Genomic DNA, 27,892 nt, shown 5'->3' with positions numbered 1-27,892 from the left:
GCAACTGTGTCCACATATATTGGGGCTGAAAATGGACATGCAGAGCTCAAAAACAATAAGCAATATTGATTTAGAAACACTGCTGTTTGTCTCTTCCAGGTAAAGAACCAGGAGTGAATGACCACGTGAAGAAAGGCAGGAAAGAGCCCCAGAAGTAGCTACGTGACCAATTTCAGGGCATAACTGCTTTGAACTTTTAATGGCCTAAAAGAATCTCATTTTACATAGTTTTTAAACTAACACCTGCCACATGTATCATTCCTTGAACCTGCCTTTTAAGCAAACTCTCTCTTGGCTCATTGAGCTTGTTATTCAAAGGACTACCCTGACCTCATGGACTAGATCCTGCTGCAGGGCAGGGTGCGTAAGCCAGGCCTATTCTTAGATCTCCCCTCCTCTGCCAGGCTTCATTTAGATCTGGAGCTATGACAGAGGATCCTTGCTTAGCAGTGACCACACGAAATGCCTCTTTCTACTGAAATTAATTAAGAAATTAATCTTCAAGTGATTAATTTTGAGCGTGACTTTCATAGCATAGAAGCAGCGACAGAACAGTCCTGCATTTGAAACAGGGAATATGCAAGAATGCTGCAATACCAAAGGGAAGGCTCTAACATCAGCTTCCAAGAAAGCTCCGTTACAACTCAAAGGCCAAAGCAGCCAGACTGGAGAATTGACCACCTTGAGCACGCCCCATCCCCAGCTTTCCTGATGAGTTTCAAAAAGGGAAAGGCCAAGCTCACATACTGCAACAGCGAGCTCAGTGAGGCGTGCTAAGCCCCTGAAAACCGGGGCCTGATGGCTTAGTGAGGTCTGAGGGTAAAGCAGGTGTGATTCTGCTCCTGTCCCATCTCTATGCCAGAAAGATAAACTGAATAAACCCCTTCAGCGGTGGAACATCGCCACCTCCAGGGTGGAAGGCACAGGACAGCCAACCATGTTGGAAACCCCTGCAAACACAGTACTACCAGTCAGCCCAAATCGTCAGGAAGGGCCACTACAGGGCCAGGGCTTTAGAGCTGGATACAAACTGCAGGAGGGCAGCGCTGGATTGACGTCCTGTGAAAATACAGCTGCCCTGTTCACCTTTGAGGGTGGACATAACAGACGTCATGAAGATTAACTACAGGCTACCATGACTGTTGTCATCTTTGTGCAATAATTTAGGCTTTTGCCTTGGTAAAATACGATGGCTGAGAGCTAACCTGTCAGTGTTAAAAACTGAGCTAGAAGTCTCTGGTATCAAAGCTGCTGAGAGGGAGGGAAAAAGAAGTTGTATGGCCAAAGGCATATCTGAACTGCCTTCATTGGTAAAATTATCACGTGCTCTTCAGCTTGAGAGCTTTAGGTCTGTGAACATTTCCTCACCATGCAGACAGAGGTATCCAAACCAAGCGGTACCATATACTCCATATCCAACTCATTAAAACAATTTAAACTGTTAAGAAAATCTCATGTTTTTATTGTGTAACGTAGCATTGAAACATCTGAACAAATCGGTATCTGGGCTGTACAGGCTGCTGTTCTTTCATTTCTTTGGGTTATAGAGCATCTTGTCAGTACATAAACAACAACCTTTTGCATTATAAATTCTTTCCGAGGCATGCTGGTACAACACAAATTTCTCTTGTCAAATGCAGCTAAGTCTAACTTCCAAACATCATGCACAAGAAACTCATCTAGTGACAATGTAAACTCAGCAGAAGGGCAGGTCACAGGTCTTGCTTGTTCACTCTCTGCAGTGCTGCAAGTTTGTGTATGATATTTGGAATGTTCCGTGAGTGTGAATAATATCAGTAAGAGAAGAGGAAGGGGGGGGAAAAAAAAAAAAAAAGCATGGGTGCCTCGGGGTTGCCAGCTCAGCCGAAGTTGTGCAATGCTAGCCTGAACATGTCGTTGGTGCAAACCCAGGCATCGTTGATGTTCTTTAATAGAAACATCTGGTGGAATCCCATGATAGGATCTTCATCAGCCTGTAGAAAGAGAGGAAAAAAAAAAAGTTCAAAGAGCTCTTTTTTGAGAAACGTATTCCAAAACTCATGATAAGACGACTTAAAAGCTAACATTAACAGTGATGTCACATGCTGTAAGATGCCTAGTACCCCAAGAGAGACTAACACAACCAGAGGCTCTGTCCCAAGGTGCTTTGCAGACAAACACCTGTGGCCCAACGACACAGAAATCCCGCAAGGGCATCTGAAGCTGGGGTTTTCTGGAACACTTGCAGACATCTCATTCCAGCAGCTTCACAACACTGATAAGAGCGTGCCTGCCTCAGGGCCGAATCACAAATTTTCTTTGGGCTTTGCTCAGGAACCAAGCATAAAACAAGGTCTTTTAAAATTAGTTTGTAGCTGCTGCACTTTGTATTGACGACAGAAGGGAGTTTCTGCAGAAGTCAGTATCAATTCATTGTCTGAATGATCTAGGTAATGATCGAGGCTTTCAAAAGCCTGCCCAGAGCAGGTACAGCTGGCCAGCGACGTTGTCCTTCCCACTTCCACTTCACTGCTCAGAGGGAGTGAAGTCTCTGCTGTAGCTGCAACGAGCTGTCCCAAGCACAGGGATCTTTGCAGCACTGCCTCAGCTCCTGCCTGTCACAATTCATCTAGGCAGGTTATAGTGTCTGCACTGTATTTACTACATTACTATAAAAGTAGAAAACAGTATTAGAGGGAGAGTAGTTCTCCCCCCTAATGTTTACCAGTCTCCTCAGAGACATCATGCAGGAATGAAAGCCTCAAAACAACATAAACGATTCCCAAATCAGCTGGAAATCACACAATAGGATTTAATCTGAACAGCGCACAGGACCTCACTACAAAACAATCTTCTGATACTGACCATAGTGTATTCAGTTCAGCGTTTTGGGAGGATTTTAAGCTCTATTCTTTCAGCACACAACCATTCAGCTTCAGAAAAGGGGGGAAACGCTTAAAAAAAAAAAAAAGCATTGAAAAGCAGCAGCCAGAGGAGCACATGAAACAGACTGTCAAAATGCTGAATGTTTACTCTCCGTGCTCTGCTGCTGTCCACCAAGCACAGCAAATGAAAAGGCTGAAGAGCAAAGCAGAGTACAAAATAAAAAAAAAATCTTTACTTAAAGAAGGAATATTCATGTAAGTGATAAACAATGTGAAACAAGTCAGCTTTAAGAACATCAGTTATCACAGAACAGCAAGTCTGCCAGAGCACTGGTAGGATCAAGTGCACGTAAAAGCAGCATCCAAACCCAAAACCACTGCAAGGATTTCACAGCGACAACTGCCCAGGAAATACAATGGTGTAGATGAAGGGCAGTTTCAGCAAGTGTATGCTAATCCACAGAGGAAAACCAAAAAGGGCCCTAGATTAGCAATTGCCTCTCAGGAAAGTGCTACTGAAATCATGAGGGACAATTTTTCTTTTTTTTTTTTTTTAAACCATCCAAGAGCTCAAAAGCTACCAAGGCAAGCACAGTGTTAGCAGTTATTAGGAAAGGAACAAAGAACCAAATCCTGTAAGTAAGCAACTGCAAGCACCCACATACCAAATCCTGCATGCATTTCTTAGAATTTAAAAAAATTAAAATGATACAGTAAGGAAAGGCCAGGGAAGGAGAAGAAAGATGATCCAGCTACAAGACAGTTTCCTACTGAAGGAAGGAGATTGAATATGATACCCTAGCTTGCAAAAATGTGCTCAGGGTGGGGAGAACGGGCAAAATATGAAATCACTATAAAATCAGGAAGGGCAAAAGCAAAGGAGGAAACTACTCTCCTACAGCCAGAAAATAAGGTGGCAACAAGTAAGGCCAGAAGTATGAGCAAGACCAAGTGTTCAGCAAACGAATGGAAGAAAAATCCTCAAGCAAAGCAAGTGCCAATAAAGTCACCGTTTGACCAGTTGATGAACTGGGCAGCTTTCTGCCACGCCAATATACGCCTTCTTTTGCATTAGGCAGAGGCTCCGTAACAATCAGCACAGCATGAACACGAGCAACGATGCTGGATGAGACCAGCCGTCCATCTAGTTCATTAGCACACATGACAGCAGTCGTGCCAATTATTTCAGGGGGAGTATTATCCTTATTAGATCTGCCCAGAAAAGATGCTTGCATATCCCTCCTCAAGAGGGGGCCTGTGGGTTTATGTCCATGGGTTTATGCCTTTTCTAGCTTCTCCTATGTATCAAAGACAACACTTACATCCTAGGACGGTCTCACTACTGCTCAATAGTTGGTACGTTCCTGGACATGAAGGAATTTTTAAGAAAACTGAGTAGCATCTGAGCTGTGCCTTAAAGTCTGACATATGCCTTCATAAAGCATCATATTAATGCTATTCCTTTTGACTAAGTTGGAATGACTTCATATTTGTGTCAGCTCCTTTCTAATGGCTTACTTTAACCAGCCAGGCAGAATCATTTCAGCTTGAATCCCTTCTAATCAACACTATTAATAAGCATTTAGTGTACTCCCAGCTGCCCTATGGTCTCCTCTTCTTTAGGTCACTGAGGCATCTGTTAGAAGTTGCATAAGTCACTTTCACACCAAATTTGAGCACGTCGTTACTGACATGAGTACAATTTAAAAATATACCTCTGGGAAAAAAAAATACCACCACCAGACTAGTTTTAGTGTAGGTTTCCTCGATTTCTAATAAGCCTAGCTGCACTGCAACTCTTAGTGCTTCGGCTTGAGGAGAATTTCCTCCTTTCTTGTGCAATTCAGGACTGGACATAGGAAAAAAGATTAAAAGAAAAGGGAATTCTTCCCCAAACACTTGCTGTTGTACGCATGGCAAATTCCCACAATGAAGTCAGACATGATTGCTTTCTTTATTCCTTTCATGATATGTCTTCACAGCACAGAGGAGCAGCATACTTCAAAAACAAGGAAAATCCTAGACTATATATAACATGAATCAAGTATTTTATAGTCCATTTCCAAAATTCTGAATACGTGCTATTAACATATAGCAAAGACCCACAGCTGAGTGACTTGAGGTGCTCTAGAAGGCATCAACTAATCCTGTCCCATTTGATTTTGGATCTTCATCACAGCTCAGATAACCTCACTGGAACTCTTTACCCTTACTTTCCACTCCAAATTCAGCTATGTCCAACTCAAAATTTGCATTCCAGATGTGAGCCCAGGCTTGAAACACAGGGGCTTTATTTCTCCTACAAAGTTTTCCTTTATGCAGTTCAAATTCTTTCATGACATCCTTGAATTAAAATAAAAATAAAAGAGAGTAACAGAATCTGATTGGAAGGATCCTCTGGTTTCCAGTCCAGCCTCACGCTCAGCGTGAGCATGGATTACCAGCAGCATTGCATCAGCCACAGCTTTGTCTAGCAGAATCTTTCAAGCTTCCAAGAACAGACGTTTCACAAGGTGCCCAGGCACCATTGCTCAGGGTTTCAGCCTTCCAGTGAAAATCTTTCCCTTGTGTCCAATCTGAACCTCCCAAGTTACGGTTTGCAACCACTGTTCCTTGCTACACTGTCTGGCACCACCGAGAACAGTTTGCTTTCAGGTGGGTGGAAAGTAGTTGAAGACTTCCCAACTACACTTCAGGCAGATCACCCTTAGCCGCCTCCTCTCCCAGCTCCACAAGCTCTCCAACACTGGCAATCTTGGCAGCTTTTTGACCTCTTCCAGTTTTTCTACATCCCTTCTGACCTGGAGGCTCAAAAACTGTAGAAAGTTCTCAGCTCACTGAGCCGTGGGCCATGTCAGAGTATTAGATGCAACACTACTTTGCAATTCAAGTTTAACTGCACAACTTTTCTCCTCTTGTCTGCTCAGAGACAGTTTTACTGTTTCACCAGCACCCCACAGCAACTGTCGATAGAGCTGCAGGCTTGCAGCTATCCTTATCTCAAAGGAAAGGCTAATTACTCAAGATAGCAGGTTAAACCTCATTTAACAGGCTTTAAGCAACGCTTTAAGTGTTCAGCATGCATTACAAAAACATCCAGTGATTTTAATTGCAAATTTCCTTTCCCTTTTAAGACTAGGAAACACCGCATAACAATTAGTTCTTCACAATTAATTCTGCAACCATCACTTCAAAATTCACGCTCTGGGGGAGAGCCACAGATCTGCCACATTGCTCTGAGAACGCACAAGCCACAGCCATGCTTCTCAGCCCAGCTCAAGTGACAGAAGAGCGAGAAGAGAGCACTCCTTACTCAACCAGGACAGCGAGGACTGCATGGAAGAGAGGTAAGGCAGAGGGTTATACGTTGTGGAGGGCTAGCCTGAAGACTTCATTGGTGCACACCCAGGCACCTTGCAAATTTTTCAACAAAAAGGTTTGGTGGAAGCCTAGAACCTGGTCATCATCTGCCTGAGCATGACAGGAGAAATATGTTATGAGGTAAAGCACAGTGAAAATACTGGGTGACATTCTGGATGAACACTGGCAAAGGAGCATCACACCAAATGAAACTCACTCCTAAAGGCTTACACTGATGCTTACTCCTCCTAGTTGAAGCAAGCAAGCATGCACTCAGACAATGAACAGCAATAAAAAATAATAGAATTAGATTAAGTGGAGGTATATTTAGTGGAGGTATATTTATTGTACCTCTACAACAGGATTAAAAACCACATTACTACCTATCCCAACATCCATTAAAAGGGATCTTTCATATGTTTACTTGTAAATAAGCTTTTCAGTGAAAGTGATTACTGTAGTGCTTCTGCCAGGGATCCTCACTAGTGACATTCACCCTACTCAGTTGCTTTATTATTCTCCAACATCTTCTCCAAGCAGCTGTTGTGTCCGGTCCCCTCAGTGCAGATGATTATTCTGCTGCAAAAGATGTTCTTTTTTTTTTCATTTACAGTTCATATTGGTATTAGCATGCTGGGCTGTAGACTGGAGCAGCACAGAGGCAGATACACATCCTGACCTTGTCACAGGGCAGGGATGATTTCAACTGACCCCAGTTAAATCCCCCTCCAGCAGAGGAGGCCAAAGGCTTTCAAATAACCCAAACCTGCAGATTTCCTTAAGGCATAACACTCTGGTAAAGGAAATACAGAGTTTGACAGTAATAGCTCTTAGCCTCATTATTTCTTCAGAACTATTCTTGTACAGTTACAAAGAGAGCTGAGGCTGAGCTGACAATTTGGTAGCAGTTCACTCCACAGTATATGCAGGGAGAGTAGAAGGTTTTTCTGCTTTGGTTTGTTTTTTTTTACCCCCTAAAATCAAACAAGATCAAAATATAATGGTTTAAGAAATACAAGATGTGCCCAGCTCACTTAAGAATGAGTTTCCTCTGAACTTTTGGGACTAGCAACTCAGAAAATCCGTTTAAATATCACGCCAAGAATGACTTCTTAGAAAGGGCATGTCACAGGTATTTCAGCAGTATTATTTTCTTGGACTGCTCTGTTAAAAGCATTATGCATGCTCCTTCACTACATAAAACAACACAAGTTTTAAAAAAACACAGAGGATTCAAAAGTACATGCATTAATTGTTCTGGGTTTTGAAGAACTTGGCTCGCAGTCCCATGAAGAGGATAACTGAATAGTAAGCAGGAAGCACAGCTTTTCCCTTCAAACCTTGCTCCTGATGCTCTTGAAAGTCCCCTTCCTTATGCAAATTTCTCTACAGTTTTCCTCCAGGCCAACAGAAGCGAGCTGTGCAGAATGGCCACACCATTAAGAAGGCAACCTTTAAATAAAACTAAGTGTGCCTCTCTGTCTCTGCATGTTAAAGTGTGCCCTGTTCAAGGGGAGCTACAGATGAGCCACCTGATAAAATGCACTAACTGAACCCAGTTGTTCTCAGTTACTGTACTGCATCAGAACAGCACTGAGATGCATTAAAATGGCTGTCAACACGTACATATTAGCCCAAGATAAAGTATTCTCTACATATGACAGCCAGGTTCATGTTCATGTCATGCTACAGACTTACTGATTATTTCATTTGCCCACCTGTACAAGTATCACACAAGGCAGAAGCAACAAGTCAAAGTTATAAGTCGACTTTGACTTTCTGGACACTTCCTCAGTGAGGAGCAGCATTTTCCAGGCATTAAAATGAGCTTTTTAAAGCTAAGATTCAAGACATATACACACGCAGAATGGAAAAATGTTGCCTCTCCTACTAAAAATTCACCAACAAGCTGGATTTGATCATGACAGTAGGCATACTTTAATCCAGTACGTTCTTTCCAAGTACCTAGACACACTATCACGTGATCCCTGAGTTATTCTAAATAATTTGAGCTTGCAGCTGAAAAACAGCACAGTAAGAAATACTACTCCAAGCCACGGTATTTCTGGAAAGCTCTGGATTGTATCTCCAACCCTAACAACCATACTAAAGGACAAGAAAACCCAAATTCTTTACAGAATCTTTAAGAACTTGGTATTTTGCCACAGGATTCAACACAATCACTGTTGCAAGCTGCGATCTCCTTCGTTATTGTGCAATAACCTTAAAAACATGACTGTGCAAAACCAGGTGCAGATGGGACTGGTCCAAGACATTGAGTCAAAAAGTCTTGGTCACATCACTGAGTTTTGTGCACACCCCAGAGTAAGCCAGATGAGATCAGCACATCTGACTCCATACCTGTCCTGCAATTCAGTGCTTTCCGTGGCCACGTGTGGCTCTTCCCTCAATAGAATGTGTGCAGGTGGGATTGAGCAACAAGAAAGCTGGAACCCAACTTACAGCTAGGAAGCAGGAGCAGCTTTAATGAGAGCCAAAGCTGTCGATGTTAGGCTTAGAAGTGGATGCAATACACTGGGAACTGCCCTTCTCAACCACCCAGCCCAAAACAATTAAGGAGAATAGCTAAGCAAGCAGATTCAAACTTTCAGTCCTACGTTTGCTCAGTTAACAGCAGAGTCAGTGCAAGGTTGAATGTTTTGATACCGGAGGTGCCATTCGGAGTCAATGGGAAAAGGAAACCTAAACAGCTATTTTTAAAAGAAACTGGGTTCAAGTAACTCTAGAGACTGGATGGCTTAAGAGTCCTCACTTGACAGCATGGCTGGACCAAACCAACTCTGATAATTTTAACTATTGCTATGTAATTTCACACTTTTAAAACAAACACTGCTCACTGTGAGCACGTCCTGCCTACAGCTGACTTTACTATAGGATATTTTTTGCCAATCTCAGGACAACTTCTTTCATTAATAAGTAACCTCATTAGTTTACAAGTCGTAGCCCTGGTATATTCAGATGCAACATTTCCTCAAAAGAACAGGAGACTGGGTAAGTTTACACCGTTCAGTAGTATAACAAACAGCAATGTAATCATACTACAGCCAACTTATGTAATAATCCAACTTCTTCATAAGAAGGAGCCGTTTCAACAGCATTTGAGCTCATTGCTGAACCAGTTTTGACTACAAAGGTACTGGACTGCATTAACACCAGGACTGTATTCTTGTGTCCTGTGACAACAAAGAAAAGTCTTACTGAAGGCTTGTCAACTAACAAAAAATGCCTGCTACATCACAGCTCGATGCATACGTTACATCAGAGCGCATTAACTAGATGTGTTTATATTGTCCAAAAACACTAACGATGCTTTTAAATGCAGAGGACACCGAAACCTTCCTGCATTGGGGTAAGGGAAATATTGATGCTCCCAGAGAGCCCATATATTTGTATGCACAGTAAAAACCGTGGTACTTTGCTTGGCAGGAACATATGACTGTCAAATTACAGGTGGATTACCTAGTGCTAGTTATCTGAAGGGATGAGCAGTTTCTTGAGAGTCTTGAACAGTAGAATGACGCCCCAACGTAAGCTTACCAGTGTTCCTTCCCCACCCAAGAGAGCATTTTAATGTTTTTCAAAATGGGATGATTTAGAATCCTGCAAAAAAATCTAAGACATAAGCATTTGTTAACCTGTAATGGAAAGAGTTTACCTTAAGCTGTCCCACTACCATACTGAGTATACAGCTGTCAGGTGTAGGCTGGTGGTCTTGTGCTGTGATGCTGTGTTGTATTTTTTGGAAAGGAAGGCTCTACAATGAAAAGAAAGTAAAATAAGGAAGCGTATAGGCATTGCATTATTTACCTTACAAAACACAGATCGAGCAAATCCAACATTATAAAGTGTTAGACTATTTTGGTAGTACTGCAGGGAGAGTTTTTGCAACTCAACACTACTCAGGCTGGGTCGATCACAACAGTTGTGTTTTTCAAGCCCCCAGACATGATATATGTTAAGCAGTACCTTTTCCTAGTCTAATTACGCTGCCTGAAGAGCTTCAGTTCACCTACAAGCTGAAAGTTCATATGATGAAGGCACAAACCTTCTCTGCTCTGAACAGTGTTAAAAGATTATTTACCAGACAACTCCAAATTTGCTTCTTCGTTAAAATGACTATGAATGCAAAGGAAAGGTGGTTGGCCAAGAACCAGTGTCCATGACTTGAAATCCACATATCCACCTTTCCTTTTTTTTTTTCCCCTTTCCTTTGTAACAGCACCTGAGGGGAACCAACACAGCAACAGGCACCATCTTTGCCATGTACCAGGCAGGAGCAGGGGAGAAGGAGGAAGAGATGGAGATCAAACTCACACACATTGAAAAGAAAAAAGCTTTCCATGCTCATTTAGCAGATGCAAGCATGTCTGGAGCTAAGTGTGCAAGGACCACACCTTGAGAAACACCAGACGTTGGGGAGCAATTCCTCTCTTTCAACTTAGACCACATTCGCATTCCAACCACGGATGACCCCAAGCAGTGAACACCCAATATCTAGGGGATCTCGGAGTCCTGTCACAAAATGCAATTTTGGCACCGTTCTATCAAAAGCTCCATCAATGCCAGATGCTTTAGAAGTGGCAGTTCAGCACAGATGGAGCTCTGAGCGACCACACGACTGATACCCAGAGTCCATCCACTGCACAGGACAGCAGCATGTGGTCATTTAAACCTCAGGTTGTACTTCAATGCCTTTGCTTCGTTTCCCCCATTTGTTAACAGGTTGAGGCAGACTCAAGCACGTGCTTTGACAAGTTCTTTATTTCACTCTAGTGGAAGGAGCCTGAAAGACTTCCTAGAAGGCCTAGGTACAAGAACTGGAGACCCGAGTCCTGCTGTCAAGGATGTGAAGTACACACTTGGCCCTGACAAGCATAAAGCTTCAGGAAGAATAGCAGGAAGCTAAATCCTCGGATAACAGAGAACACAAACTGTGGGAGGATCAGTACCTGGGGAAGCAGAGGAAGTGTACAGAGCAGCCCTCTAATCACAGAGGGACACTCTTCAAGAACACTCTCTAATAAAGCCTGCAGTGTTTCGTCTTGGCTGGGAGAACAATCTCAACCTACCATGAACTGCAAAGTGAGTCACTGGTTTGTAATATGGAACAGACATACTGTAACTGGAAAAAAAAAAAATCCAGACCAGTCTTTTCTGAACTACCAGCAGAATATTTTCCAGGGTCATCATCCCAAACTTGAACATGCACACACAGCCTGCACAAGCATAGGCTGGGACATTGCACAGCCTTCCTTTGACAAAAGGGAGTACTATGAAACCTGGTCTCACCTCAGCACAACAGCTTCTTGTTGAACGAGTCCTGCAAGAAAAGTCTCTTGAAAAGGCAGACAGATGAAGGGGAATGAATGCGGTTGTATCCAGAACCCAGCTTCCAATGTGACAAGATGCCAATGAGAGGTGAGACTGGGGAGAGAAGACAGGGAGGAAGGAAAGGCTTCACAGTCAAGAGCCCTGCAAAATGGTGAGGAGGAACCAAACACAAGGCTGGGTAAGATGGTGCCTGTTTCAAGTATCCGATTGCCCCTTCAGAGAACAAGACCCCAATGGTTGGCCAGCAGTGAGCTACTCCTCAGGTGACAAAGTGGGGGAAATCCCACTGGAAAGAGTAGGGTCAGCTGATAGGAAAAAACATTGATTTTTAGGACAGAGAGAAGCTACTTCAAAAGGATGGATGCTTACGGACATCCGTCTGCACTGGAAAGAAGTATTTCTTGATATGAAGAGTACAATAAAAGCGACTAGCAAGTGAGAAGCCACACAACAACTGAGGCTTTTAGTATCCTCTGACACTAAAACTTGTCTGGGCTTTCACTACAAAAACCATGGAATCCTCCTTGAAGTCAGGTAAGAGAAATTCTGCAACAATAAAGTAGCTTAAACACACTCCCAGCAACAAAGCTGCCTGTCCCAGCTTCCTCCTTGGACCAGGAGGCTCATAGAACTACAGGATTATCTCCAATGCTCAATGTAAATCAGGCTGTCCCCTGATTAGGACAGTCACTCTGTTTGAAACAACTCCTAAGTCCAGCATCAATGAAGACAAAAGGAACAAGAATCAACTCCCACTCTGTAACAAGGTACAGGTGCAGAGTGCTGGCAAAGCAATGTCTTCACAACTGTGTCCTACTGTATTAACATCATCTGACAGAGCAGGTTGAAAAGGTGCCATAGTGTTGCTGTTACACAGCAGAGAACTTGTGGTAAAAGAAAATCCTGCCTCTTGGTGCTTACATTGATTCATCAGCCAGGCACTGAAGAACACAAGACTGCAGAGGCACAGAAGAATTTCAGCGTCAAACTTCCAGTGATCTGCTCAACTAAGAAGCTCCAGAAGTACCAGAGTAGGTGAGCACATGAAGCTGACACAACAAACAGAGCCCAAGTAGCTCAGTGCTGACAGAGGTGTGCTGAAAGACATTAGAGCCAGGGTAAGCCGACAGAGCCCCACAATGAGCCATGGCAGTGGAAGGGCATGGAATAATTTTACTGCATTTCTTCCTTACTTTGGGCAGATGGATACAGGTCAGAAAAACTTTCACTGAGGCAAAGCAGCATGCCTCCACTCACCAAGCAAGACTGTGCAGCAGGCACATGAATCCAGGGAAGGCAAAGATGAGTAGCGCTCTGGTGGGAAAGGGGCCGATCTGCACTGAGCCAGATCCAAGGCAGCAGTCTGAGGCACTGTGGCCAAGCAAATGCTTAGCTGGTTGGGTATCTAAATGGCTGCTAGCCCAGAAGTCTAAAGAACACCGAGTACACAAACAAGCAACTCTGGAGCTTGAGTATCTCCTCATCTAGAGGCGAGCAGTTGCAAGCTGTGCTATTCTGAGGTGTGTGGCCTTCTCAAAGGCAACGCAGGCACCCAAAACACAGATCCAAGGGCAAACCTCAGCCTTCACAGTTAAAGATGTCTTGGATGAAAGCAGTGATTCCAAAACACAGGGGCAGTAGCTGTGCAACAAGACAAGTGTCCAAGTTAACAAAGATTTTTCTTCTCAATGCATAGTAAAAATGGTGTATGTACCTGATAAACCACTCTCTGAGCAGAACATCCAAGGACCCAAAGCATGTCCTCCACTTATCTTGCAAGAGAAACAAACTTTCTAGTCTCATGACAGCTTAAAAGTTTTATAACAGAAGCATGAATTTACTTAAAAAGATAAAACTACTCCAAGTTTAACTAAATGAACATGGAGGGAGAGTTTCAACCTCTAGACAGTAAGAAATGCTTTCCTCTCACTTGATGAAGAGGAAGCGCTGGTTTCAAAGTCCTGAACCATAACTGCTCATATCAGAACAGCTGACAAATGCTTCATTGAGGGTAAGTCGGGTTCTCCACTACAGAACTTACTTGCAGTTTATGTATCAGAAAACAAATTGTTCCTTGCAATAACGTGCTTAGCCTCTATCACAGGCAGACCCAAATAACAGGTTGGCTATTGCTACTTTCTTGGCATGCTTTAAAAGAACAAAAAAAACACCTTTCATTCCTCTAGGTCACGGGGTCAGCTTATGAACAATACTTTTTTACAAATAAATCAATACTGTCAAATGCAATTGCAGTCACAAAATAGCCTTGCAAACTAACGGAGTTAATTAACATCCCACCATCAGAGCCACAGCCCACTACACACAATTAAATCACAAGTAACATTTTCTGAAGACTAAAAGTTGGAAGCAGGAGTCCCATGTTCAAGAGCTTTAAACTGCTGAAGTAGAAATCAAATTTTCAGAAGCAATTAATTTATAGTCTTCAGAACCGTTTCCCAAAACATCCCATAAGGGTTACAGACTTACAGAGAGTTTTTCAACAATAGCTGCTTTGCCCTGGAACTGCTGTCCTTCCCACGTAAGGCATGACGCATCAATCTGAGGGGAAAACAAAAACAAATTCATCAACTTGCTCAGGTAACCCTTAAGCAACTCTGGTAAGAGACTTTGTTTACTTGGCTTATGTCCTTAGAATCCAGCTATTTGGAAACTACCTCAAAGGGAGGTGGAAAGAAACCACCAAAAGTAAGTGAAAAAGTTTGGAATAATCAACTAGAAATTAAGTAGACTAAATTTCCTTATCATGATTCTACTAGCAAAAAAAGTTCATGCCTGTGGATCAAAGTTAGCTTTCAGAAGAAAATCTAAAGGTTATAAAAAAAATAATGCTATGGACACAGAGTCAAGCATGTAGAGAGCCCAAAATATATGAAGAAACCTGACAAAATGAGTTGCACCACCAGGTGTTTTTTTTTCCCTCGGGTAGTGATTTGCATATATTCCTCACGCCCAGAACAGTAGAATGTACCTCTAAAGGTTTTCTATCACTGTCCTGTGCGGCATGAAGTGATTGAGGTGCTTCAGTCTCCTTCAGTGTATGAAGGATGGTGTTCTGAGCGTGCTATGTCAGGTGCAACAGCAACAGGCGAGAAGCTTTCTGTTCACCTTAGGATACTCTGTTTAAACCAGAGTCACAATATCCTATCTCAGTTTCCACTGAACTCAACGTCTGCCTGCTGCCATCTCCAAACAGCACCCTCACCCTATACCTGATAACCCAAGTTTTTGTGCACTCTATCACAGATGGCCACTCCTTCCACCCTTGTGAGTTTAAATACCTCCAGGAACATGATTCCCAGCTCTTTCCCATCCAGTCTTCAACTCCCACTGAAGCTCTGAATGTCTCAGCAGAAAACACCAGGCTCCAAAGAACTCCATTTGCATGCTCTCTGGTAGATTTTCCAGGCCCTGTTTTTGACCCACACCGCATCAAAGCCACTTTCAGCCACACATGCTGTCCTGAACCTGCACAACAGTCACAACCACTCTAAAAAAAGCTTCTGGTTCTCCATGTACCATCAGAAGGAACTATACAGCACAGCAAGAGCCAAACGAACAAACCAGGGGACCAGGGGCAACAGCACGAAGCATTTCAGGGTCACAGATGCAACTAAAAACAGTATGAAGAGCCCCTGAATACAACCTCCTCTTGGGTTTGGACACATTCCTTTTAGGAGGAATTAAGACTAAGATTGTGTAATCTAAAGTCACACAGCAAGTCACCTGGTTGACACCACTTGCATCTTACATGACATCAACCCCTGACGTTGGTAACCTGAGAAGCCAGGTAGGTGATGGTACCAGGGAACAAGGCTGTCCTCTCAAGTGTTCAAACTACAGCCTTCAAACACCGAAAGCCACAAAAGCAGAGGAGACCCAGAACCTGCTTTACTGAATCCACCTCAGCAATCAGCAGGTGAGCACACAGTGGCACAGGACCCTCCTGATGTTTCAAAGAGCAGCAGAGGACATAGATTAAGTTGATGAGGAAATCTGCTCTTCCTGAAACACACTACAACTTCACATCGTACCTAATTAGTGTCCACCTGACTCTCTGCTATAGGTTACCTCCATAGCCACTTGCTGCATCAACAATCTGGGAGCAACTGCTTCCAGAACAAAAAGCAACCCCTCCTCTATCCCAAAAGCCCTACAGATGAGAAAATGGCTTAAAAATGAGAAAATATTTCATTATAAGTAGCCACACACCCAAAGCAGAGCAAAGAAGTAGCTGCATCATTTTCCTGCAAAACAACTGCAAGGGGATAACTGTAAAACAAGCCTTTGACTTAGTGCCCCAACTCACGTAACTCAAGCAACTCGTAGCAGAAGCGACTGGCCCAGATCCCTACCTGGAATAGGTGACAAAAGCTCAATCGACTTGGATTACACCACTAAAGGGGAAAACTGAAGCTTGCTCTGGAAGTAGCGATACAGGAATGCAAAACAAATCAAAGTGCTCCTCGCTGCGTTCCTGCATGCTCTAAAATTTGTTTGCTCCCACTGGGTCTCTGAAGCTCCTCAGTAAAAGTGCATTTCTGCAGAATTTTCTCTAATTTAGACAAGTTGTGACCTTGCTGTATTTTAGCCACACAAAACAGCATCCCATCCTCCACAAAACAATACACATCGTGACCTGCCTAACAGCTCTCCTAACTCCATTTGCATAGGTATCTCCAGTGAAAGATGAAAGGCAGAAAGACCCCAAGGGTGGAAAAAGCCCCGGAATTCAGTGTGTGGAAGGCCATGTTTCCAGGAATTTAAACTAGCCTGTACTTATCACCAGTCCTCTGAGGACTGAATGTGTTTGGGTAATAACATGACAGAAACCGCTAAGTGCCTTCATATTTAGAGCTGTGGATTGAACACAGGGTACTTGTTTTTCTTGCTTTATAGGCTCTCTGTACACAGCTTCTTGGCCAAAATAAGGCAGCAATCTAGTACACAGCAAATACACAACAATCCAAAAAGCAAATGCTATCAGTGCTGATGGACACTGTTCAGTTGTAAGGAAGGGTGTCAGATGGTGTTTGTGCAACAGTCTCAATCCTCAAGAGCTTGGTGAAGCTTCATACAACTCATCCAGCAGATGAAAAACAGGTCAGGAAAACAGGATAAGCTGCTGGAAGACTTGCAAGACTTGAGTGTCTTGCTGAAATGCCTCAGCCACCCAGCAGCATTCCTCGCCACCAGTAATCAACTCCACACACAGAGCACTTTGCACGTTCTGGTGGAGTCTTCCCCCAAACCTAAAAGCTGATGTTCCTTGGGTTTGTTAGTTAGAGTCTTTAATTTTGGAAACCAAATCTGTTTTGCCTCAAATAAGGAGCAAAAATTTAAACCTAATTTTTGAAGAAATTTAAACTGAATTTAAATTTAACAAAGTCTAAATATTTAAACTGGATTCAAAAATTTAAATCTGTTTTAACATTCTGGGGATTAACACAGCATGAGATCTGAGAAACACCTGCATGAACTGCTAGACACAGAGCAGGACTTAAATCACATCCCATTTCAAGAGGGATCCAAGCAAATCCACACCTGTACTTTAATGGCAAACTAAGGTTAGCATATTTGCTTTTACAGAGAATTTCATCACAGATCATCAGCCTCCTCCACTACAAGCCACTGTCTACAACCAACCAGGGGTTTTACAAGTCTGACTGCCCATAGATATGGCAGACAAAGCTCAAAAGAGAAGTGAAATGTAAAAGAAATGCAATAAATAAAAGTTGAGCAAGTGTGATTGCACTGACTGACACTCTGGAGTCAGGATAAAACCCACCATCCCACCCTGTGTATTCCCACACATCAAAACAGGGAAATCCAGATGGATAATGGGACAGAGCCCCAGCCCCCTTTTTGTAAATACTTACATATATTGCTCCTAACTGAGTCCTGTCTGCATCAAAAAGCTGGTAGTAATGTTGTACGAAGCTGGACCCAATCTGCTCCCAGATAGGCTTGTCTCCCATTCTGAATCCTCACCTAATGCCAGTGACTGTAAAACAAACAAAGAAAAAATCATCAGAAAGATCACATAAATAAGCACAACATTTGGCTGGGATATCACATCAGTAAACGCAGATCCTCTCAGCTGGTCAGAATTTTTCTTTGGAAGAATTAGGACAAATCTCACCTCTGTATCCTAAACTTTTGTAAATAAAAATCTTGGATACCAAATGGTTTAATTTATTATTATAGCATGTAGTGATTTCTAGAGCTATTTCAGTGTGAGGTCGCAACTCACGTACAAAAGTGGAGAACAAGAACAAAAGAGTGTTCACACCTTATATTCACATATTTCAAAAGTTACACCATCTGAAAACGTTGGCAAGCGCTGCTATTTCAACTCGATCTCACTGACTAAACAACTGACATGTTAATATGGATTGTCTGCAAGGGGCCTACACCAATTGATTTATCCATTCAGCTCCTCAGGTATTTCCCCGTCCACAGGCCATCCTAAGGAAGAGCGTCCTTCCAGTGGTACACAGCAGGAGTTAATTCACCAGCTCTTTGCTTAACACAAGCTTACCTTCCCCTTCTGTCCTGTCACTAAGGCTGAAGTACACTCCACATTTATCTTTGAACCTGTAGTAATTTCAAGATACAAACCACGATTTTTCACAGCGGTGAGAATCCGCAGTTCCCAGTGAAGATACTGGGAACTCAGAGGCACGAATCCCTCTGTTTTAGAGGGATTAAACATACAGCATGTGTAGCAGTCCAGATAGACCCAGTCTAGAAACCACCATGCACGATCAGTACAGATAATCACACTAAATTTTTCAAGAAAGCAAATTCATTTTTTCTTTATCCTGATCTCCCTCTGAAAGACTGAAGAATTGCGCTAAAATTCAAAACACAACGATGCTGCCCTCAAAGCCCATTACATTTTAAGATCTGAGTTTACTTCAAGGAAACTAAATTATACTTGTTAAATGTCAAGATCTCTCAGCCCCTAGTCCCGCTTCGCAATCCCTGACCAGGAACCCCCGAACTACAGGTCTGAATTGCACTAAGAGTCTGGAAAGGGGTGAAAGTATTTTAGGACACAGGACGTGACAGTAATTTTGGCTTCCTTTAGATGTCAATTACTCACACTCCTGTTTAAGATTTGACAAATTTGTAAGAGAAGCAAAAAACATATTCCTAAGATCTCCCCAGCGAGTATTACCAGGCCTAGATCTCTGTGCACAGTCAGACAAGAAAGCTCTTTTCATATTTTAGGCCTTTGGCTGTTTGAGCTTTACTCATACAAACGGGGACTGAAATGGGTTCAAACCCTAGGCCAGAAGTTTTAAGGTTACACAAATTTGGCCAGACTTACAGAAGAGCAAATATCTTTTATGGCATAGCAGGAGGTAGCATACAAGTTTTCAGGGCAGTCAATTCAACTGACAAAGTAAAATACAAACCAAGAACAAGTGCTAGAGCTTAGACACCCAGACTACTTGAGGGAGAAAATGGTTGGCATCTGTGGAGCAGAGAAGGTGACAGCACAGAGAGCTGGCAAGGTGGTTGTCCCTGCTGAGAAAGGGATGCTCTGTAGCCTGTGAAAAGAGGAGAGGTTCAGCAGGAGGAGCTTTGGGAGTGACAACCACCACAAAAGCATGCCACAGACTCCACGGTTTTTGACACCCAACTGATGCTGGCTGCATGCTAGCTCTCAAGTGCACCGTAGAAACTTATTTCATTCAAGGATGAGGTCTTAAGATAGAAACATACCTATTCCATTTTTAAACATCCTCATTTCAGTATCAACCACCTAGGCAATACGGTCAACATCAAACTCTGTAACCTTGCACACTAATATAGACTAAAAATTCAAAGACTTGTTGCCACATAACTATTATTTGAACTGCTCCAAGAAGATCTACACTCTGGCACCAGTCACCACCACATGAGCTCCACTAACACTTGCAATACATGACGCAGTCTGAAGGAGTTTTACCCAGTGTGGTCACTCCTCTGGGAAAACAGATGACAAATTAAAAAGTCATCCGAGTGCAACAGCTTTAAAAACCAAAACATAACACACCCCCGAAACAACTTAAACCTACTTCTTTACCAGAGAAAAAGTATCGATTGCACATCCACGATTCCCACATACCAGCCTAACCTGGAGCAGATGTAGACATCAAACAACTTCAGCCTGTATTAAAGGATTTTATGTTGAAAGAAAACCACCCCAAAACCATCACATAACTCCCTGGAAACTTTACTGAGCGACGCCCGCCCTCCTGTTAGGGAGGACTCTCACCTCATTTGGAAAACCAGAAGTAATTAGTTTTGAAGTCTGCTGTTTCCATTCCAGACCCGCAGGTACCTAGAGGTGTCTAGTTTGGGATGGCTGCGGTGGAACCAACCACCAGTCCAAGTGAAAATCACTCCTGTTCACTGTTTATGGATCGTCATAGCTTCAGCTTCAACCCCTGAACTCCCCTCACTATCAGATATCCTTCCTAAACATTCAAGTGCAAATCTAGTTGACAGTATTGATGTTAAACAGCCACACAACTACCACTGAGATGAAGCAGTGAACAGCAAAAACCCACCAGCTTATTCTCCTGAAGCTAAAGTTAGCTATTGCTAAATTAATTTTCCCCACACACACGATGTGTATTCACCCTTAACAGCCCACTGTACCATCACACCGACCCAAGAACAAGCTGGATGCTAGCGCTGCACCTCCTTTAGACCCAGAGGCTTTCAACGCCTCGAGGCACAACAGCCTCGCTCAAGCACCAGATGCCTTCTGTTCAATCCTGAAACTGCGAGAAGGCCTTGGAGACTGCAAGAAATTACAGAATTCTTATTTTAAATACAGAAAGTAGTATTATGGTTTCTAAAACTAAAAATTAGTATGCTAGCTTGCTATCCCCATCTGAAAAAATGTATTTGTATTTTGGCAGGTAAAATACCATTAAATAAAAAAAAAAAATCAGTAGAAATTTGACCAGTTATAATGTTGATTTTGCCAGAAGTGAGAACCAAACGAAAAAAAAAATGCTACTGAAATTAATGATAACTTTTTTTTTTTGTGTTACAACCTTGCTCTTTTTCCTGTGCCATTTATATATGGTTTTGCTGAACACCCTCACACTCCCTGGAAAGGTTTTTATTTTCCTTTCCCCATTTGTCATCTTTTCCTCCACGCTGTCTTACGTTTTCTGCCTGTCATCACAGATGTAAGAACCTTAGAGATGCACCTAAAGAAAGAACAAGGTAAGAATGATCTTCTGTGTCATCAAGCCCGCTCCCTTTCAATGAGATGCAACCCACGTAAGATTGTATTGATACATTGATCAGGATGTTTTAATGAGATAAATGTAATATAAAAGGCCTTCAAGGTCTGTTCCAAAGCTAGGAAGGATGCACACGTTCTGATGTTGTCAAGCACTAGGACAACACAGCTGGGCCTCAGAGCCATCCAGCCAAATCTGTCCATGGTTCACTCAAAGTTTGCTTACAGAGGCAAGAATATTCACTCAATATTAAGCCAGATAAAAAGTTTCAATAAGCTAGAGTGCACATAAGATGTGGCACACCTGTCCTTCTAAAGGCACCTGCTGAAAGTCACCACTGTATAATTGTACTATTGGATATTCCACCTTAATCCCCCACAGAAAAGGAGACACTTTCCTTCAGCTAATTAATTTCCCTTCCTTTGTCACTTCAGACCAAACCTACCTCATCTCATCCACTTAAGAACATCACAGCCCATTTGATTAACAGCTTGTTCGCAGAAGCACAGCAGCAAAGCTGAGCTACCAACACAGACTATAATATTTTAACTCACATTACTCAATTTCTTGGAACCTGCTCATATTTATCCCCACCTCAAATACCACCCAGCAGTCAGTGCTCAAGCTGAAACCCAACACAGCACACAAAAGCTGCAGCAACTCTCTCTTCAACAGGTAAACGCTGACGCTGCACAACTGGGATCGCTGCTCCACAGGAGACTTTTCCTCAGTGACGTCTAAATCAATTTTTCCAATACCTTTGCCAGGTCACACACTGACACGTCCTCAAGCGTAAACTCCAGCCCCCTACACATCTCACCACGCCTCCAACACATCTCTTCCTACAAAACACCATGGTATCCCCAGCATCTTCATCCCACATCCATCCCTCAGCCTGGCACTGCCGCTGCTGCACAACGCCTTGGGGTACACACCATCCCTGAAGGCGCAGCGAAGCGCTCGTCTTCAGCATCCCGCAGCACAGGAGAGGGAATTCATACCCTAAACCACGCAGAACTTCCCAGCTCCCCATGACACCAGGCTTTCCTACAGCAGTCACAGAGCCCCCACATCAACAGGACTTCCACAGGGCACCACAATCCTGGCAGCCCAGCCCACATAGTCTATAATGCCCAGTGCTTCTGTTGCTGCTTGACCTGACCTTGCCAAATCATCCAAGGCTACACTATACCCCAAAGCCTCACTTCCCCCTTTCTCCATAGGTTCCTCCAGCTTGTTGTGTCCCGTGCCACCACCTGTGCTGGTCCAGGAGGGAGATGACTGCCTGAATTAAGCTCCCTCTCACCTGCTTTGGCACATGGCACCAATACGATATGAAACTGCACAACCCAAAGAGCAGCAGCACCAAAGAGGAAAGAAAGGTATGAGGCAGGGGAGGACTGGAAGAGAAAGGAGCCTTCACATGGGCCATGAGTGACCTTGAATTTGTCTAGGGTTACACTGGCCTCAGGCAACAGGTTTTCTGTCCACAAAATCCAGAAACACAGAATCTTTCCCATTGCCCGTCACAGCTCAGGTGTTCCTGGCGACATTCATACCTCTTCCTTCTCTGCCTCAACTCTGGGTGTGAGAGATCAGCACGAACACAAGACTGACCATTACTCCTAGGGGTAGCACAGTCCTTAAAAGACCCATTTCTGCAAAAGGTCTGGATGAAACCTCTTCTCATTGCCTCCTTCAACAACCAAGAAACCATGAAACAACCTGGAGACGATTCATGTCAGCATGTTGCAGCATGAAGTCTGTCTTTCTGCTCGAGCGGCATCACCAGAGCTACTCGGAGGTGTAACCTGAGGAAAAGCCACCTCTTTACCTGGCAAAAGTAGAAAGAGTCGCCTGCTGACAGACAAATTAACAGATTGCTTTTCCTGAAACATATAAGCACCAGTAACACTCGGAGCAGGTGGGCTATCGCCACATCTCTGCAGGACGGAGAAAGATCAAAGAATTGTTTCAACCAGCAGCTGCGTTCACTGCACTATCGGACCTGGACATATGTAAGCTTACTGCTATCAATTAAAAAAATTAAGCCTTTTTGAATTCAAGCACGGCAGACCTGCACTTCTACAAGAATCCTAACGTTTTGTGAAAATGTCAACAACAACTAGTATGAGCGATAGTGAAGTATAATGTAAATTGCTAAGGAAAATGAAGGTAGTCTCCCAGGGATCGCCACAAGCTGTGTTCAGAGAATCAATGAACAACCATCACAGGCAAATACGCTTAGTAAAGATTTTCTGATCTGCGGAACATCAAGAAAGGAAACACAGAATTTAAAGAGGAAAAACTTCAAACCAATACATTCTAACATGCTAGTGGAGAAAAAAATTGCCACCTATTATCCAGTTATAACTACGCTTATTCTGTAAGTAATCAGACCATAAATAAAGCACCCTCCCTGGATATTAAAGCCGGCCCTACGCACCACTGCACCAAAGCTAAATTCTCTTTAAGACTGAATTCAAGCTTGTTTTCTGGAAGATTGGAAAAAAATCAGTATAACAGAAGAGCACCAATGCTCCCTTTAAATTGGTGCTACTGGTCCAGGGGTACATGCGAACCCCGTGGCAAACACTATTTCGACCATCAGTTGCTGCACCCTTCACTGCTGATTAACAAGAGTAAATAAGGACAACGAAAGAGCTCTCAATTGTTTCATCTCCTGTTATTCATGTACTTTCTACCATGCATATATTTTTGATCGCTCAGATTAAAAAGAGCGAGCAGGCTTTAGACTGCAGTAAAAAAAGTAAAGCAGCAAGCAGTTTTTGGACTATATTTCCTTCAATCTCTTTCCTAGTGCCACTAAAACCTACAGATAGGAGTGTCTCCTGTGCACACTTTCTAGGAACACAACGGAACCAGCATCACGGGATCAGTTAATCTTCTCTCAAACAGATCATCTATTCAACTACACCAAGAATCACTCGATAACAGATCACCTCCCTTTGGCAAACGCATACACTGTCAACAGAAGAAACCAAGCAAATTATCACAGAATAATTCAGGCTGTCAGAGACCTCCTCCAGCTCAAAGCAGGGTCAGCTAGGAGATGACACCAGCTTGCCCACACCTTTATCCACCGTGGCCCCAAAAGCTCTGATGCTGGAGACTACCATAACCTCTGTGGGCAACCTGTTCCGATGCTTGTCTGTCCCCAGGCAGAGGGCAGCTCTCCTGCGTCCTTCTGTTCCCATTCAAGCCCTTTGTCCCCTGTGCTCCACGTACCCCTGTGAAAAGCCTGGTTCCATTTTCTTGACAATGGTCTGACAGATATTGGAGGCTGGGATTAAGCCCCGCTCAAGTCTTCTCTTCTCTAGGCTAAACAAGCCCAGGCCAGGCAAAATGCACATTAACACCGGGGTGATGAAATACTGGAACTTACTTGGTGACATCATACATCATCAGTCATTTATCTCAAAAACACTGTACCACTTTCTGAGAAATTCCAACTTAGTGGTCAATCTTTCTCCATTTGAAAACCTGCAAAACTTCCAGTCGAGGAGCAAGCTCATGCATTCAGAGACCAAAAGAAAGAAGTGCTTCTCTTAGGCACCTTTGCTATCATCTCCACAGTAGCTGACTGATCCAGGGAGGTTAACAATCCGAAAATTACTGCTCCAGGCCAATCAGAAATTACTGATTTCAACAGAGACCTTCACCTAGTAATTGCTATGGGCTGCGCTGTGCAAGAAATTATTCTAAATATGTTTTCAGATCTAAAAATAATTAAGTCTAGATATGTGAACAGTGGAAGGATGGAAAGGGAGAGAGTAGAAAAGAGACAAGACACAGACCGCTTCCTTCTGAAAAATATGGAAAATAGATTGACTTTCCCCTTCTCAGTCTTTTTATTCCTCTCCTCCAACTTCATCAAAACAAATTCATGCAGAAATTATGCCAACCTGAAGTATATTTTTTTGGTTACAGATGTCAGCAACTACAAGGCCACTAGTAAATAAAATGCATGGAGATGACTCTAGAAAAGCTTTCACTTGAGCTTGATGCTCGGCCTCTCTGCAACCCGACAACCCAACAGACTCACAGAGAGTCAGGCGAGATGATTTTCAAATATATAGACATATATTATATTACATACAAGTGGATAGGAAGACATAATATTAAGCAACAACCACAATCCTACACATCTGGCATTTTTTCCACAGTATTCTTGCCGCAATCCAAAAACTGAATTCAAGTTTACGAGGCTGAAGCCACATCTCTCTTCCCCAGGATGAACCCAAGACTGCCCAGTTTTAAAGTAACAGAGGAGATACTGGGGGGCAGCAGGGGGGGAACTGCAGCACCACGTTTTTCTTTATCTCATAGGCACAGTACCATAACATTTAATCCCCAAGAAACAGCAGAATATAAGATATTTCTACCCATCTCTGACTATCATGACACCTGTTTCAGGTCAAGAGAAAATTAGGAACTGATATAACCTGTTTTTCTCTACCAATTCATTATTTAAAAATTAACCACATTTATTCATTAACTCAGCAGCAAAATAATATTCAGTATTATTTTTCATTCGAAATAGAACTTCTACCAACAACCACAATTTGACCCTTGCAAGTTCTCTTGTGGTTCACAAGTGAAGTTTGGCACATTTGAAAACAACTTCTGTCTTATGTTTGCCAAAGTAGCAGTCCTGAATTGGATAGCACAAAGGTTTTCACCCCTAAAAACATAATTCTAGATACCTTGGTGCAGTGCTAAATACAAGAGGACTAAGCTAACATTGCTATTTTGCATTATATTGCCCCATAATTTTAGGTTTAGCCACAGCATTCCTCTATTATTGACTGGCAGCATTCAAAATATGGACAATTTTCTCCAACATGCTTTATGATCCACAAGCTTTTAATCTGTGTAAGCAAGGCTTGTTATACCTCACCTCCATACAATTGGTATCAGGTCTTTGGTTGAGCTCCAAATTTCCAAAATATGCCTGAAAAAAGAAAAAGTCACCAAAACTTCTCCTATGGTATCTACCTAACCATCTCACCCTTCCAAATCCACACATTTTCCCTCTTGTTTTGCTTTTTCTCCCCTGCAACACACAATAGTCCTGCTTCCAGAAACATGCCATGTAAGCACACTAACTGGTCCTGTACAAATCTAAATATCAAAACTGTGCTGTGATGCCACAATATTTAGGAGTTTTAAAACAACTGAAAGAAATCACATTTACAAATGTTACCAGCTATTAATAGGTATTGCAATCCTTACACAAAACATACTCCGCACCACCACTAACCTGACAATCCTATTATTAATGACAGAGACAAAAGAAACCCCAGCAGAGAGAACTGCAGAAAGTTGTTACCATTTGCATTTTTCTAAAGACCTGAATGAACAGCTCTTAAAGCAAATATATTTCAAATCATCTATCGAATAACCTGCCATCTTTTAGGGAAGGAACATGAAATAATAATTAGGACCCCAGTTGGAAAATAGTTAAATAGTCCAAAAGTAAGCCAAAATGTCATTGCACTTTAATTTAATGATGTGTTTCGCTGATGATGATACAACATACAGTAATTTCTCTAATTCTACACAGAGAACTGTGAAATGCCTTTTTTTTGTTGTTGGCACTAAAAGAAAACTTAAAAGTCACCACACACAACCACCGAAATTTCTCTCCTCCCAGAAAAAGAGAAATCAAACCAGTATCAACTTGAGAAGGCGCCTGATGCAGCAATCGGATCTAACTTTCAAGCAACAGAGCTGCAACCGATTGCTCTTCAAGCATTTACCTGGGCTTTGTTCCAGTTCGACTGCAACGTGTGTGCCACAAATCCCACTCTAAAATACGCTTTTACGCTGGAGGTGATGGACTTCAAATGAGAACGAACAGTTGATGTACTATTACAGCCTGCCTTAGACAGGGAGTTAAATATGAGCAGCCAGAACAGCATCTTGGGGACTTAATGACTTCAGAAAATTATCTCATGTTAATAAAATGCAACATACACTCCTTGCTACTGTACGTTTTTGCCGGTTTTGATTGTTTTTAAAGCTAAAAAGTGACAACAGCTATAGAGGGGGAAGAAAAAAAAAAATCACGTCTTGTAGAATCACACTGGAAACTGGCAACTCCAAGGTAAAAACTAGACGGCCACAGCAGATCTTTACTCCAAGGAAACGCGAACCTTTCGTTTTCTACGTGACAAAGCGATCCAACCACGTCAGGTTAACTCCAGTCCTCGCACAACCTTCTGGCAAGACAGTGATACAGTTAAGAACGCCAAAAACACCCGAAGCAAACTCGGGCACGGCTCCCTCCGCGCTCCACAAACCATCTCCTCGCTGGGAGAGCTCACCCTCCTCCACCTTCCCTCCACCGCACAGCAAGGCAGAAGCACGGCGGGGCACCGGGCTCGGTACCGAGGAGAAGTCCCGCTACCTCAGACCGTCGCGGCGGCAAAGCCTTGAGCACGGCGGAGCAGGGACCGCCGCAGGGATCCGCTCCCTCAGCCTGCGGCCCGGGCTCGGCCCGGCGGAGGCCCCTCATTCCCCGCAGCCGGTCGGAGGAGCGGGGCCGCGGGCCTTCCGCCCCCCTCAGCCCACCGCCCACACGCGGGTCCCTGCCGAGCCGCGCCCGGCCCGCCCCGTGCAGAGCCGGCGGCGGCGCGGCGGCTCCCTCCGCCGGTAACCGCGGGCGCCGGGCCTCGGCCGCCGCCCCTCGGGGACCGTGCTGCCGGCGCCTCAAAGACGGGGAAGGTCAGGGCGGCTCCGGCCGCCGGCTCCCGCCCAGCCCGGCCCGCGGCTGCCGGCAGCGCCCCGCGGCGGGGCTGGGGCCGGACCACGGGGCCGCGGCCGGCCAGCGCGGGGTGGGGCGGCGCCATGTGCCGGGCGGCCGGGGCCAGGCCCGCTCCCACCGCCCCACCGCGGACCCGCCGGGGACCCGCCCCCCGCACTCACCCCGCAGCTCCCACTATGGCGGCGGCGGCGGCACCGTGCGCGGCGCGAGCCCCCTCAGCCTCTCTCGCCCGCGCTCCCCGCCCCGCCCCGCCT

The 27,892-nt window shown here is 43.7% G+C and overlaps 1 protein-coding gene across 1 annotated transcript; it reads right to left on the bottom strand.

The window, feature by feature from the left end:
- Positions 1 to 1,432: 1,432 nt before the first annotated feature.
- NUTF2 (nuclear transport factor 2) lies at positions 1,433 to 27,892 on the bottom strand. The gene is made up of 5 exons (XM_068411406.1): positions 27,800 to 27,892; positions 17,474 to 17,598; positions 14,064 to 14,135; positions 9,901 to 9,999; positions 1,433 to 1,973 (listed from the first exon to the last, which is right to left on the bottom strand). Exons 2-5 carry the CDS (start codon positions 17,570 to 17,572, stop codon positions 1,860 to 1,862), a joined length of 384 nt encoding a protein of 127 aa, XP_068267507.1. The 5' UTR covers positions 17,573 to 17,598; positions 27,800 to 27,892; the 3' UTR covers positions 1,433 to 1,859.

This window comes from Nyctibius grandis, chromosome 12 (assembly GCF_013368605.1).
Source record: "Nyctibius grandis isolate bNycGra1 chromosome 12, bNycGra1.pri, whole genome shotgun sequence".
Classification (NCBI taxonomy): domain Eukaryota; kingdom Metazoa; phylum Chordata; class Aves; order Nyctibiiformes; family Nyctibiidae; genus Nyctibius; species Nyctibius grandis.
Note: the sequence above shows the minus strand (reverse complement) of the source record. Positions and strands in the feature narration are given on the sequence as shown.

Bases quoted from the DNA above. Each gene is read 5' to 3' on its own strand.
- NUTF2 (XM_068411406.1), bottom strand. From the start codon at position 17,572: ATGGGAGACAAGCCTATCTGGGAGCAGATTGGGTCCAGCTTCGTACAA. The intron at 14,136-17,473 runs GTAAGTATTTAC...TTTTCCCCTCAG, and splicing joins CTCAGTTAGGAGCAATATAT to ATTGATGCGTCATGCCTTAC. The intron at 10,000-14,063 runs GTAAGTCTGTAA...TTTTCATTGTAG, and splicing joins CTATTGTTGAAAAACTCTCT to AGCCTTCCTTTCCAAAAAAT.